This window comes from Acipenser ruthenus, chromosome 15 (genome assembly GCF_902713425.1).
Source record: "Acipenser ruthenus chromosome 15, fAciRut3.2 maternal haplotype, whole genome shotgun sequence".
Taxonomy (NCBI): Eukaryota; Metazoa; Chordata; class Actinopteri; order Acipenseriformes; family Acipenseridae; genus Acipenser; species Acipenser ruthenus.
Genome location: NC_081203.1, coordinates 13,780,094 through 13,794,736, shown reverse-complemented (window position 1 = coordinate 13,794,736; position 14,643 = coordinate 13,780,094). Strand labels below are relative to the sequence as shown.

Below are 14,643 nucleotides of genomic sequence, written 5' to 3'. Positions count from 1 at the left end.
GTTTCTTTTTACAAAAGTAAATGCCGCAAACTTAAGACTAGGGTAATTGCTTTGTGAATATGGAGCATCATGTTGCTATTGAAGGTCACTGTGAAGTATACCTATTTATATAATAATAATACAGGATTTGTTGTAGCACTTCAAATAACATTGCATTAGTTTGAACTCTTATTATAATATGATTATGTCTGTATGTACCTGTTTTCCTTCTGTTCAATATGTAAGTAGGGTTGTGTGATTTATTAGATGACTTTATTAAACTCTGAAGTGAGTGGTTCAATACAGTTGTAATTACTGTAATCAGCAGTAATCAACAGTAAACACCACTGTAGGGCAGCAGTGTGGAGTAGTGGTTAGGGCTCTGGACTCTTGACCGGAGGGTCCCAGGTGGGGGACACTGCTGCTGTACCCTTGAGCAAGGTACTTTACCTAGATTGCTCCAGTAAAAACCCAACTCTATAAATGGATAATTGTATGTAAAAATAATGTGATATCTTGTGATACAGTTGTAAGTCGCCCTGGATAAGCTCCAGGGTGTTGGGGATCATGTGTGGTTAGAGTTACTTACTCAGGCTGGAGCAGAGGGCTGCAGTTTGGGAGTCCATTCTCATCAAAGGCACTCAGGTCACATCTGCACCAGTCCTCAATGACATCACCTTTTCCTGTGCACCAGTAGGTGCTCATTACAGCGTTCCTGAAAGCCTGCAAAACATACGAGTGGCAGAAATGCAATTAGTGTCACACAGCACCTGCTTGTTCTGTTTGAGAACTAACCGCCACCCGTTTAATATGTAAAAACCCTGCAGCATCCCCTTTGTCGAGATGCGTGAAAAAAAACATGCCCACTTCTGGGGTTTCTCAACTGGACATGAGCAAGTCTAAATATGGGATACATTAAAGATAACCTAATGAAAACCAGGCTCTGAAAGGGAGGGGTTATATACAACCATCAATAATATAATTTCACGCCACTGTATCGTTATTTATGTATTTATTTTATCTGCTTTTATTTTATATCAAGTACGTTACTGATAGACATCCTCTGACTCAGCTATCTGATCAGGAAAAAAAGAAAATGCCCTACATAGAACTTTTGAATTAAAATTCAGTGTGGACAGACTGGTATACAGACAAGTTCCTTCAGATGTACCCAGACTCTCAGTGCAATAAACAAACTGTAATAAAGACAGCTGATGGTTTGGGGGCATTCTGTGCAGTAAATAATACACACAGTTGTCATGGTTTTTATCATGTGATACCTTTTAAAAGTAATAAGGACAATAAGGATTGCAGCGACTTAATTAAAATCCTTGGACCAATTATGAACTTGGAGGTGGTTATGATCAATGCATTTCCTGCGGTACTGCATTTAAAATATTAACAATGTTTTAAAATAACACCTGAGAGTGTGTTAGTGTAATATAGGCTTGCATGATATGGCATTTTCATTTGGAAATGTTTCTTTATTGAATGACCTCTAATTGTGTGCTTTTCACACTAAAGCCTGTTCACATGACAGTCCAGGGCTCCAATGGCTGAGCTATTCACATCACCAAGTTAACTGTGCAAAACATTCATCTCTGAAATACAGAAGAACAGAGTGTAAACGTGTTCAAATCTCAGCTATGTATTCGTACCAGTTAAGGTGAATCACCCTAATCTTTCATTAAGTTATGAAAAGGTATGAGTCTGAATCAGCGGAGTCAGGTTACCTCTGAATGAACTCACACCGTGACTCAGTAAGTTTTGATCTTTCAGTTGCAGTTTGGAAATTACACACATCACATGCACACAGCACATACTGACAAGGACCAGAGTGCATAAACAACCCACCACCAAGGCAAAGACCTGAACGGACCAGACACGAAACACCTCGTTGTATCTTCAACTTGTATACCTGGAGCTGGACACTTTCCTATTTTCTGGGGCACTCTGTTATAATTAATTTAAAACACAATGAATTTCAGAATACTCCCAATTAGGGGTGTGCCGAGTAGCGAGTATAAACGAGTATCTATATATGTGTATGTTATTTTTTTCTATGAGTAGTACAAATACATGTTTTTGTTTCTTAGGAAACTGATTGTTTTACGTAAGCACAATGATCAAAATATATTTTAGAATTTTGAAACGACAAATTATAGTAAAGCCATGTCTGCTCATTTCTGAGCACCAAAAACTCTGAAAGCTAGAGATCACCAGTTTTCTTTAATGTGATAACCTTCAATGTATCATTTGTTTCGAATAAGCTCTGGCTGACTGACTGGAGGAAAACTAATTCTCCAGTAAGGACCTAAGAAATGGGCTCATGTCTAACTTATGTCTAGGTCAGTGATTTTCAACCTTTTTTTTAAAATTATACCCCTTCTGTCTGGAAGTTTCAGCTCAAGTACCCCTTTCAAGTACTCCACTGAATGGTACCATGTGTGCAATAAAAGGTAGAATAGTCTGATAACAAATGCACTCAATCAAAACCATGCATGCGTGCAGGTGGACGATAATTTTGAAACTATAGTCAGACTGTAAGCTTTGAGCTGCTAAACAAGAATGAAATATTTATGCACTGTGGTTTAGAGAATATATAATACCGTTAAAAAAATAAATTGAAGATAATTATGTTGTTTTATTTTCATTGTTATTTTAGTCGTCAGTCTTCCTGCATACCCCCTATGACCCTTAGAAGTACCCCCAAGGCTATACGTCCCCCCGGCTGAAAATCCCTGGTCTAGATCATCAGAATGATCTTCAGTGATCTAGACCGATTCACTATTAAACAGGAGCTCCCTAAATCCTTAGTTAAGGCAGGTCTTTATGTATGATTAAAATCCAATTTGAAACATAAAGTGCAACTTCCAGTACAATGAACAGGTTTTAAGATGCTTCAATAGTAGCCCAAGTTAGCTCAGATCAAATATGTAATGTACTGTATAGTTTAAGCTCCACGCTGTACCACAAATCAACTGCAGACTGTACAGTATTAAGTGGTTCCCAAAACAGCATAGAATGTGACTGAGCAAAAGCAAAGTACCATCCAATGCCATTGCTAATTGTAAATGAGGCTTTAGACTGACACAGATTAGGCTTGCCAAATAAATGCAGATCCACCTACAACCATGTGTGTTGTTTTATATAGAAGCAGCAACAGCAATTCTGTCTGCTGCAACACACACTTATTAAAATGTCATCTTTAAATGCACTAATCTTTCATCTGTGATATACCCTTAACTTGACTTTACCTTTAAGATATCTGACTAGAAACAGGTTTGTCACAGATTACTACTGAAATACCATGTTTCACCAGCAGGTGTCACACGCTGAAGATCAGGTCACTACAGAAGGTCATCTTCAAAAACAAAACAATACATGTTCTAATTTGAAACAGAAAATTAAACTAAATCCAGTGAAATACAGTACAGTAGATGTGGATCAATGCACAGAAAGTTCAACATTACATTTTCCAAATACTGATCTTAATCAAAAACATACAAATCACCTAAATTCAAACTGTTGGTGGCGAACAAGATAAGTTCAGTATACTGTAGTTTAATGCTTTATCGTTCAGATCGGTAAGAAAAAAATGATCATATATACAGTGCTCCCCCTTTATAAGGCGGCCCTTTGTACTGCGGAATATTTTATAAGGTGGTACGGTCATGGCTCCCATTTGCCCCATAATGCCATTACACTAACACTAGTATTCTCGTTACAAGGCGGAACACAGACAGCACTAGTCTCTTAACTATGGCTCCCGACTACAGCGTTATAAAGGGGAGTACTGTACACACACGCTGTTTTCAGTCAATAGATTTTTTCTCCCTCCCTCACATTACATCATCATGATGAGCATCCTCCTCTCCACACACAACAAAACAAAATGCAGGACAAACCTGCATCTGGACATCGCTTTTGTGACATGACAGAAAATGAATTACAAAATATGCTAAAAAACAAACATGCTGCAAACACTAAAATCACCATAAAAACTAAAATCCAAACAAATCCAACTCAATGATGTAAATAAATATTTCTATGGAAAAAAATGATAATATACTATTCAAAACTAAAGCTTTATTAATTATTGTAATACGTGACTGATTCATAAAACAAATATGGACTGCAGACCTGGGATCAGGAAGAACTATAGTTACCTCCAGGGGACAATGCCCTCAGCCTGCGGCTTATACTCCCCTGTCGGGAACTACAGTTCTTCCATCGGGGGACAATGTGACATATAGAAGAATAAAAGAAAGTAAATGGACAAATAGACTGAACACGATTTTTCCAGCGGGACTCAACAGAAAAGAATGAACTATTTAACTCCAATAAATATATAGCATTTAAAAACAAGTAAATAAATTAATTCAAAAGTTGTGCACACTGATGCGCTGGGGAGGACAAATCAAGGCTGATCCTCAGAGCCGGCATGACATGATAATATAAATATAAGTTTATAAAAAATAATGTTAATTCGAATTAATACAGATTTAAAGATAGAAGTAAAAATGATGTCACACTATATAGAACACCATTGCATCATGTAAGAATAAATCATAGATTTGAATATAAACAACAAGAAGTCGTTTTCATGCCGTCAAACACCTATAAATACCTCCAATGTTTTGATTAAAACACAGGCTCCCATGAGAAAGATATGTACAACATCTCAAAACGCTGGACAGCTGGCTCTTTAGAGCTTGCAAAAAAAAATGCTGAAATAAATAATTTTAGACATCTATTTCTTCAAAAAATTTTTCTACATCCACAAAAGCAAAACTTTTGCTACTAAAGATTTTTCCTATCAGTATTTGTTTTCCAGAAATTTCTAGAAATTATAAGTTTCCATTGGGGTATGTAAACTTTTGACTACAACTGTATACATATATACAGTATATATATGTACTTCTATTGCATTGGACTCAAAGGAAGTGGACCTGTTGGCTAAAACTGTATGGTTAAGTCTTTATTAAATATTATTATTATTATTATTATTATTATTATTATTATTATTATTATTATTATTATATGTAGGCTAAGATACATTTTACAGTGAACCCTTAAAGATATTTCAGTCAAAATGTCTCATTCGCCATGAACAGTTTCAAATACTATCTGTTTGTTTTTTTATTAAAATTTGGTTTTAAAAGGTTTACGGACTCAATTACTGACAGATACATGTTCTTATACAACATTGCTAGTCCGTTGTTATTGTCATATTTCTACCATCCCCCCCCCCCCCCAAGTGTGAATCGCTGCATTGGTCTGTTTGAATTTTTCCACCTTTCTTGCAAATACAAGATGAACAGGACTGGAGAATACTTTGAATCGCAGTAGTGAATCGTTATTGTTAGCAGTGTACAAGTACTGTACCAGTAGTATAAATAAATATTTATATTAATAAAGACAATGCAGATCATTTCAGATTCTTGCTGGACTGATCATCGCCTGTACGCTTACAAAAAGGTGAGTGTTTTGTGGGGTATTTATGCTTTTAAGCACTCTTATACAGCCTGTTCTATTAATTTTGGTACAATAACTCGTGCATGCACAATCGATTGCTATGATTGGTATAATAACTTAAGCATGCACAATCAATTGCTAACTCCAAACCATATGCAGTTTAGCTGCGCTCTGACACAATGCATGATTGTCTTTAAAGCTTATTCTTTAAGTCCACAGTGCTCAGTGCTGTTTTGTTTAATGCACTGTCCGATTCAAAGCTGGTCAAGTAAAACAGGACTGCAAAGCTGTGACATGTTTGTGTTACCGCACTGCGACAGGTCAATAGCTGGCCGTGGCTTCCACTCTAGATAAACAACTAAGGTTACTCATAACCCACTGCAATATGTGTCCTGTATCTGACACAAGACTGGCAGCTGGCTTTCATTTGCTAGATTTTTTGCTCTATTTCTCACACACACTAACCAAACCACACGATTTTAAAAAAGCTCAGCATTTACCCAGGTGTCAAAGTTATCTTGTTTACCTTTTAAACCAAGGCCACATAAAAGCAAACATTTTTTGAATTTCCTGCAAGAAACAAGCACTAAATTAAACTAATTGTGCTTCCTGGGCCATATGGTGAAATGCTGGTCAAAACTCAGACACACGCAAAGCCCAGGAGAAACTCTTTGTAGACTCTTGTTATCAATAGGAAACCAACCATCAGAAAACAAAACAGGAAGTCCAGAACATGTTACAGCTAAAATATGTGGAACAGACAGGAGAAATGACTTGTAATGATTCAGATCAATGTGTTTGCATTCCCAGAACGTAGACGATCAAGGCTAAGATAAGTACAAATAAATTCAACTTAAATAAACACCTGCTAAAGGTAATTTGAGTCATGGTTTCTGCAATATAAGAAAAACCGTGTTAAAGCTACATTCCTGATTATTTTACATTTCTTGGCAGTGGTAATAGATAAGGAAAAAAATGGTGTTAACAAAACCAATTTAATTATTAATGTTAACATAAGGGACTGATGAACATTAATAACAAACTATTAACTGGGAATGGGATTCATAAAGCTTCATGCCAGTATTTTATCTTCACCAGACGTTTCTTACAATGACTTTTGATACCCAGAATGGAACATTCTTTTTCTAGATTTGTGATGTCATTATAACATCGTCGTACTACAGTTTTCTAGATTTTGGAAATGCATGTTCCAAGCGTGGAAGGCCTGAAGGGAGTAGGCCAGTGCCAGTTTGGTACCATGGGTCAAAATGTGTCAAATTCAAGGGCCAAGAAGAATCGTCCTCTTACTGAGACAGAAATACACTTCCTTATCCCCTGTGATCCTGTTGCAAGTCTTGTGTTAAGAAATGCTTATCGAGGGGCTCCCGAGTGGTGCATCCCGTAAAAGCACTTGCGTAGAGTGCAGGAATGCGCCCTATAGTCTGGACGGCGTGAGTTTGAGTCTATTCCTTTGCTGACCGAGGATGGGAGCTCCCAGGGGGCGGCACTCAATTGGCTGAGCATTGCCCGGGGGGAAGGGAGGGTTAGGTCGGCCAGGGTGTTCTCGGCTCACCGCGCACCAGCGACCCCTGTAGTCTGGCTGCCTAAGCTGCCTGAGAGCTGCATTGTCCTCCAATGTTGTAGCTCTTGGGTGGCTGCATGGTGAGTCCGCAGTGTGAAAAAAAGCGGTCGGCTGACGGCACACGCTTCGGAGGACAGTGTGAGTTCGTCTTCGCCCTCCAGAGTCAGCGCAGGGGTGGTAGCGGTGAGCTGAGCATAATAAAATAACTGGCTATTCCAAATTGGGAGAAAATAATAAAAATAAATGGCAACGACTAAATTTATAAAAAAAAGAAAAAAAAAAGAAACACTTATTGTACAACTTCAGAACAAACAACGCAAGTGCCAATGAAATTCATTATTAAAAGCCAACAAAAGGGCACAGAGCTACATCAGTGCATCCCCACGACAGTCAAAAGTACATCATTAGTAATTTCACAGCAGGCTTCTCTGAATAATCTTCAAACAAGGCCATCTCATTATACTGTACATTTACATGATACACTAAAATTATACATGCAATATACAAGTTGACATGTAATAGTATTTTAAAATTTTACAGAGTCATTGTAAACACCCTTTTTAATGCAATGTGTGTTTAATTATTGGTACGTTCTTATCCCAAATATTAGCATAGTCCCTCCTTAATTACCATATGAGGACACTTAATTACCATATAAGGGTTTTTCTTTCTGGAATAATAGTGTGCTACCTCTATTTCTGTTGTAAATGTAGCCCGTATTTACACCTGTATTTAAATGGTCTGTCTTGCGTAACAGCCCCTTTCTTCAGTTACATTTATATTATTATTTATTTCTTAGCAGACACCCTTATCCAGGGCGACTTACAATTGTTACAAGATATCACATTATTTTGACATACAATTACCCATTCATACAGTTGGGTTTTTACTGGAGCAATCTATGTAAAGTACCTTGTTCAAGGGTACAGCAGCAGTGTCCCCTACCAGGGATTGAACCCACGACCCTCCGGTCAAGAGTCTAGAGCACTAAGCACTACTCCACACTGCTGCCCATCCAATGAGGGCTGAATTTTCCCAACAACATATTGCGCATGCCTGTACGTATGCACAGCATTTTCATTTATCTCATTCGCTTGGGGGCGGGTTTAGTTCAGTGCTATTTTTTTTTTTAATAAGGGACTGAAATTGGATTACAACACCCAGATGAGACTAAAACACAAATATATATCTACATATATGCAACATGTATAGTTTGTCCCCTCTGATTTGAAGAAACCCTATTCTCATGGCTAACCAACACAATACCTGAAAAGGACTACACTACCTCTTGTTTGTGTTGGATCAGTGAGGGCTGGCATCACACCCTGGTCCAGATCTGATCAGGTGTCAAGATGAACATACTCTAGTTCCTCCAGATTTGCAGGAACAAAAGCATGTTGAGTCACTTCTCTACTCTGCGAGGCTCTGCTAAATTGTCAGTTCTGATAGCATTGCTCATTTGTAGGACCCTGTGAATTTCACGGGAGAATTAGAACGACATGACTAACCTGCAATTCAGTCCTAAACCTCAAGATGTCCGTGTAGCCACTCCAGCTAAACTGATCAAAAGAATAATTAACTAATCAACCCATTCAATTCTGGCTAATTAGAAAATACCCCCTAATTATGAGGGACAACTATCACCATTCTAGAAATGGATGTCTTGAAAGAAAAAGCTTACCTCGAGACTTGCTGTTTTAGAACAAACTTCACTGCCCTTGCTTTAATATATATATATATATATATATATATATATATATATATATATATATATATATATATATATATATATATCAGAAAACCATAAATAAGTGCTACACATTTATTTAAAAAAAAAATAAAAACACTGGTAAGTAATGTTATAAACTATTTATTTATGTAACTGCTTTGCTTGTTTTTTTCTCACAACTACAGTACCAGAACTGCTATTATTTTATCTGATGAGATCAAATGCGATAGGTCCAGGGGAGAAAGAATATTCAGAATGTAGATGTGATAAAGAGAGAAAGAGTCGATGTTGTAAATCTCCCTCCCGATCGGAAAGGACGCTGTGTAAGGACGGTGGTATGCTGCCTCCTAGATGGACTGCCTGGACGGTAGGCGGAAACCGGAAGGTGACCATATTAGGGGGAGCGTGTAGTTGCATGTACCCGGAAAGACTCTGTTGCAATCAGCTGCGGAAACCAGGGCAACGGATTGATTACAGGGAGGGCTTTGTGGGTACAAAGGGGAAGCAGCTACGTCAAAACCTCCCCTTGCGCTGAGAATGTAAAACAGACGGCCGGAGCCTGTATTGTTTTATTGTTTTGGGTTACGTGTGTTTTGTGTTGCAGAGGAGGAGTGAGCCGCGGACCGGCAATATATAGAGCACGTCCCTGCACTGCACAGCACAGCACCACACCGCACCACTCACGGCAGATAGTCAGATAGTCTTTAAACATACATTAAAAAAACATTCTGTTGTACTGACACAGTTCTTAAATTAGTTATGAATAAAAAATAACTCAGCGTTTGTGCAATTAGTAATTTTAGTGGATGCAGAGTTCCAGAAAAAAAGACAGGGGGAGGATGTGATATACTATAGAGGGCATTGTGATGATTGAAGTTCTGCACTGAAGATGACCTCATAATCGAAAGGAATAGAAAAAACATGCATGATAAAAATACAGTAGCCAAAAAATAACCAAACCACCAAAGACAACTTTTACCCGCTAGATGCTTTCAAAACAAGCCAAATTTGGCTGAAAAACCAGCAATCTGGCAGCACTGATAAAGGGGAGTAGCCTGAAAGTCGCATGTATGATGCTATATAGCCATCCTTTTGAGATTTTTGTATTAGGAAATGATTCCACACATGTCTTTGCTTTGCAGAATTTAAGCAGCTCAGAATCTCTGTGTGCTTCTGCCATATTTTCTTTTGTGTTAGCACTGCTCGCATTACGAGTTCTGCGGGAAGTGATTATCTTGAGAGACAATAGCCGACATTTTCCAGTAGTTTCCCTCAGTTTAACCAAAAATACCATTATTGTTGTTCAAATACTGGTTATTGTATTTTATTATTATTTGTTTATTTAGCAGACGCCTTTAATCAAGGCGACTTACAGACTAGGGCCTGTGAACTATGCATCAGCTGCAGAGTCACTTACAATTACATCTCACCCGAAAGATGGAGCACAAGGAGGTTAAGGGATTTGCTGAGGGTCACACAGTGAGTCAGTGGCTGAGCTGTGATTTGAACTGGGGACCTCCTGGTTACAAGCCCTTTTCTTTAACCACTGGACCACACAGCCTCTGCTTGTATTGCCTGATGAATATCTCAATATACCGTTATATCGGTATTATTGCATTGCCTGATGAATATCTCAATATACCGTTATATCGGTATTATCACCCCTACTCAGCAGCACCCGCATCAACACATTTTGGAGGTGCTTAAGCACCCACAGCATCATGGAGCTGGTGCCTATACTGGTAGGTATAACTTATTTTGAAAGCTGTAACATTATAATTCATCAAACGTATAATAAAGTTGCAGAATTAATAAATTCATATCAATCACTGGCATAAGAGTCGTTCAGCACAGATAGCAGAATAAACAGTGTATTGTTAAAATTTTCCACAAAGTTTTTTGAAAAATTGACGACTTACTACAACCCTGATCAATGCAGAACAAAACGACGTTTTATTCAACCAGCTCACAAGTTTCTGAAGGCAGGAAGGATTTTAGACCCACAACATGTTTGTAGTTTGGATAAAGAATCCCTCCTGTTAGATTTGATGCTGACTGTAAATCAGAAATGGAGGGATATCAGCCATATGCAAAAGGAAATGCTAGTGGAATTTCTTTGACCGAATTTTAGAGAAATGCAGAAGAAATATTTCCCAATTTAGCACGAAAGGCTAAAATATATTTGGCAGTTGTTACCAATTCTGTGGATGCTGAAAGAAGTGTTTCTTCACATGGACATGTTTTCACAGCGCAAGGTCAATCCATGAAAGAAGATTGGCTAGACCAACTGATGATGCTTAAGTTTAACAGCAAAATATAATGCACAAGAAGTGAGAAGGGATTTCTTTTGTCTTTCATGCAAACATAAGTAACACTATGGGCTCCTTATGAACAACCTTTTTATTCAAAGAACAAAACTAAATAAATAAAAACAAAACAATGAAAAATTAAATAAACACAGCTTACATATGTTACAGAATCTATGAAATGCCCAGATTCCAATAAATGGTTATACTATCTATACTGTTCAGGGATCTGTGCCAGAAACGGGAAAAAACAATATCTTCTCTTCTGCTGACAAAATATCAGTTATATCATGGGGCAAGTACAGCATGGAAGAGGAGGCCTTGGTCTCAGTTCAGTTCCACCTACATGGCACAAAGCAGCCCAGCTCAATGGAGGAAGCTGGTAGTCAATGAGGTGCAAAAGCAGGAGGAGAGGATCCGTAGTGTCCTTTGTGTTCCTCACCAGCTACATTAAGACAGGGTGGGTCTTAGCCAAGGATGGTTTACTTGGCGTCATGCCCAGGGTCTGCGATGTTTGGCCTTAGCATTGGAAGACAAGCGCAGCATGACCAACAGGTTGCCAAAAATGCCAGCAATATATGACCAACAGGTTGCCACCAATGCCAGCAATATATGTCCTGGGGAGGAACCTCCAAGAAAAGGTATTAAAACCAAAACTCATCTAGGACAACTGGAAGCTGCTAGGAAAATGCTGGCAGACGTTGGACAACGGCTTATTTTTCCACCTGAGATTGCCACCACTAACCTTCAACCTGATATTGTCGTGTGGTCTGGATCAGCACACCTTGTTTACCTGGTAGAGTTAACAGTGCCATTGAAGGATGCTGTGGATGAGGCAGGCGTATGAAAGGAAGAAACTTCGGTATGCTCAACTAGCTACTGAAGTGGAACAGCGAGGATGGAGAGTCCAGGTTTAACCAGTGGAGGTGGGTTGTTGAGGATTTGTGGCACACTCCACAACCCGGATTCTCAGAGACATAGGATTCAGTGGTCAAGAGTTGCGACGCATAGTGAAGAACTTATCTGAAGCAGCTGAGAGGAGCAGCAACTGGCTGTGGTTCTTATTATTATTTATTTCTTAGCAGACGCCCTTATGATTTCCATTACACGAGAGTAGATGTTAAAACTTCATGCTGATTTGAACTCGGCTCTCGCCAAGATAAGCACCAACTAAGACGTAGCTTTACAGTAAACTAATGTGATCCATATGCGTCTCCATCCATTTACGTTTCCTTCCATATGATGATGTAGATATCCTTCTGTCTGGTGTTAATGGCTGAAGTGTAATGCTGGCTCCAGGGATCAGCTTATTTTGCCTCCCTGGCGCATCAGCACACACAACGGCTGCGATGCTGGCTCCGGGGATCAACCAAAGTGCGGCCTCCCCAGCGCATCAGCATGACAACCGTCTGGATTGAGCTAAGTAGGGTACATCTCTGGGGTTTTCAAGTGGGCACCTTCCATCCTCAGTGTTTCGTCGACTAGCCCACGACACCTCAAGAGGGCTCGACGGTGATTCTGGCGTCCCAGCATCACCCCCCTCCGTCCCCCACTCAACTCAGCCCAGCTTACTTACCTGTCCCCAGCCAGAATCTTTCCGTCTCAACCACAGCCAGTTGCTGCTCCTCTCTGCTGCTTCAGATAAGTTCTTCACTGTGCGACGCAACTCTTGGCCACTGAATCCGACGTCTCTGAGAAACCGGGTTGTAGAGTGTGCCACAAATCCTCGACAACCCACTTCCACTGGGTAAACCCGAACTCTCCATCCTCGCTGTTCCGCTTCAGTGGCTAGTTGAGCATACCGCAGTTTCTTCCTCTCATACGCCTCATCTACAGCGTCCTCCCATGGCACTGTTAACTCTACCAGGTGAACAAGGCGTGCTGATCCAGACCACAAGACAATATCTGGTCGAAGGTTAGTGGTGGCAATCTCAGGTGGAAAAATAAGCCGTTGACCAACATCTGCCAGCATATTCCAGTCTCTAGCAGCTTCCAGTTGTCCTGGGCGAGGATTGGTTTTAACACCTTTTCTTGGTGGTTGCTCTCCTGGGCGGAGGAATGTTGTCTTTTGTGTGTAATGTTTTGATGGAACAGGTGGCAACTTATTGGTCATGTTACGCTTGTCTTCCAATGCTAAGGCCAAACATCGCAGCACCTGGTCATGGCGCCAAGTAAACCGTCCTTGGCTAAGAGCCACCTTACATCCTGTCAAAATGTGCCTTAATGTTGCAGGTGATGAACACAAAGGACATGAGGGATCCTCTCCTACCCAGAGGTTTAGGTTCTGTGGTGATGGGAGAACATCATATGTTGACCTGATGAGGAAACTGATCCTGCTCTGTTCCATTGACCATAGGTCTTGCCAGCCAATCTTGCGTTGTTCCACACTCTCCCATCTCATCCATTCTCCCTGTTTGGCCTGGGAAATGGCCTTTATACACCTCATCCTCTCCTCCTGCTTTTGCACCTCGTTGACTACCAGCTTCCTTCTTTGAGCTGGGGCCGCCTTGTGCCATGTAGGAGGAGTTGAACTGAAACCAAGACCCCCTCTTCCATGCTGAACTTGCCCCATGATATCACCAATTCGAAGGGCAGCCTTTGCATCTTCCACAGCTTTCTTTGCCGCCCACTTTCTTCCAGTTTTCAACACAGGTGCTGCCTCCCTTACGCATTTATCGCGTGACTCTACTAATGTCATTTCCAGTCTGACCTTGGCGCACTTAAACTCCTCGGTTAGAGCAGAGACTGGTAGCTGCAGTATTCCTTTACCATAAAGTCCCACTCTGCTGAGGCAGCGTGGAACTCCCAACCATTTCCTGATGTATGAACTGATTAAAGCTTCCAGCTTCTCTACTGTTGTCAAAGAAACCTCGTACACAGTCAGTGGCCACAGCAACCTCGGCAGTAGACCAAACTGAAAGCACCAGAGTTTTAGTTTACCTGGTAGAGCGCAGCTGTCTATGCTCTTCAACCCTTCCACTGCTTGTTGTCTAACTTCTCCCACACGAACTGTGTCCTTTAGATCCCCGTCGTACCATCTCCCAAGACTCTTCACTGGCTTCTCAGACACTGTTGGTATTGCCTCACCATTAATGAAGAATGTTTTATCTACTACTTTGCCTTTAATTATAGAGATGCTCCTTGATTTAGTGGGCTTGAATTGCATTCGTGCCCATTCAATGTTATTGGTTAATTTGCCCAATAATCGATTAGTGCAGGCTACTGTTGTAGTCATGGTTGTCATGTCATCCATGTATGCTCGAATTGGTGGTAGTCGCATTCCAGAAGCCAAGCGCTCTCCTCCTACTACCCATTTTGATGCCCTAATGATTACTTCCATTGCCATGGTAAAAGCCAGTGGAGAAATGGTGCATCCTGCCATTATTCCAACCTCTAGGCATTGCCATGTAGTGCTGAATTCTGAAGTTGAAAAACTGAATTGCAAATCTCCAAAATAGGCTTTCACTAAATTTGTTATTGTCATCGGTACACTGAAAAAATCAAATGCTGCCCAAAGTAGTTCATGTGGCACTGAACCATATGCATTAGCCAAATCCAGGAATGTCACA

The 14,643-nt window shown here is 40.1% G+C and overlaps 1 protein-coding gene across 2 annotated transcripts in view; it reads right to left on the bottom strand.

The window, feature by feature from the left end:
* LOC117422289 (astrotactin-2-like) overlaps positions 1–14,643 on the bottom strand; it is a 643,010-nt gene that overhangs the window by 163,890 nt on the left and 464,477 nt on the right. For both annotated transcript variants that reach the window (XR_009307362.1, XM_058987183.1), the window contains exon 17: positions 569–702. Coding sequence is in view for 1 of the 2 variants with exons in the window: in XM_058987183.1 (XP_058843166.1) it covers positions 569–702 (134 nt within the window). In the remaining variant the exon portion in view is untranslated. The remainder of the gene's footprint in view (positions 1–568; positions 703–14,643) is intronic.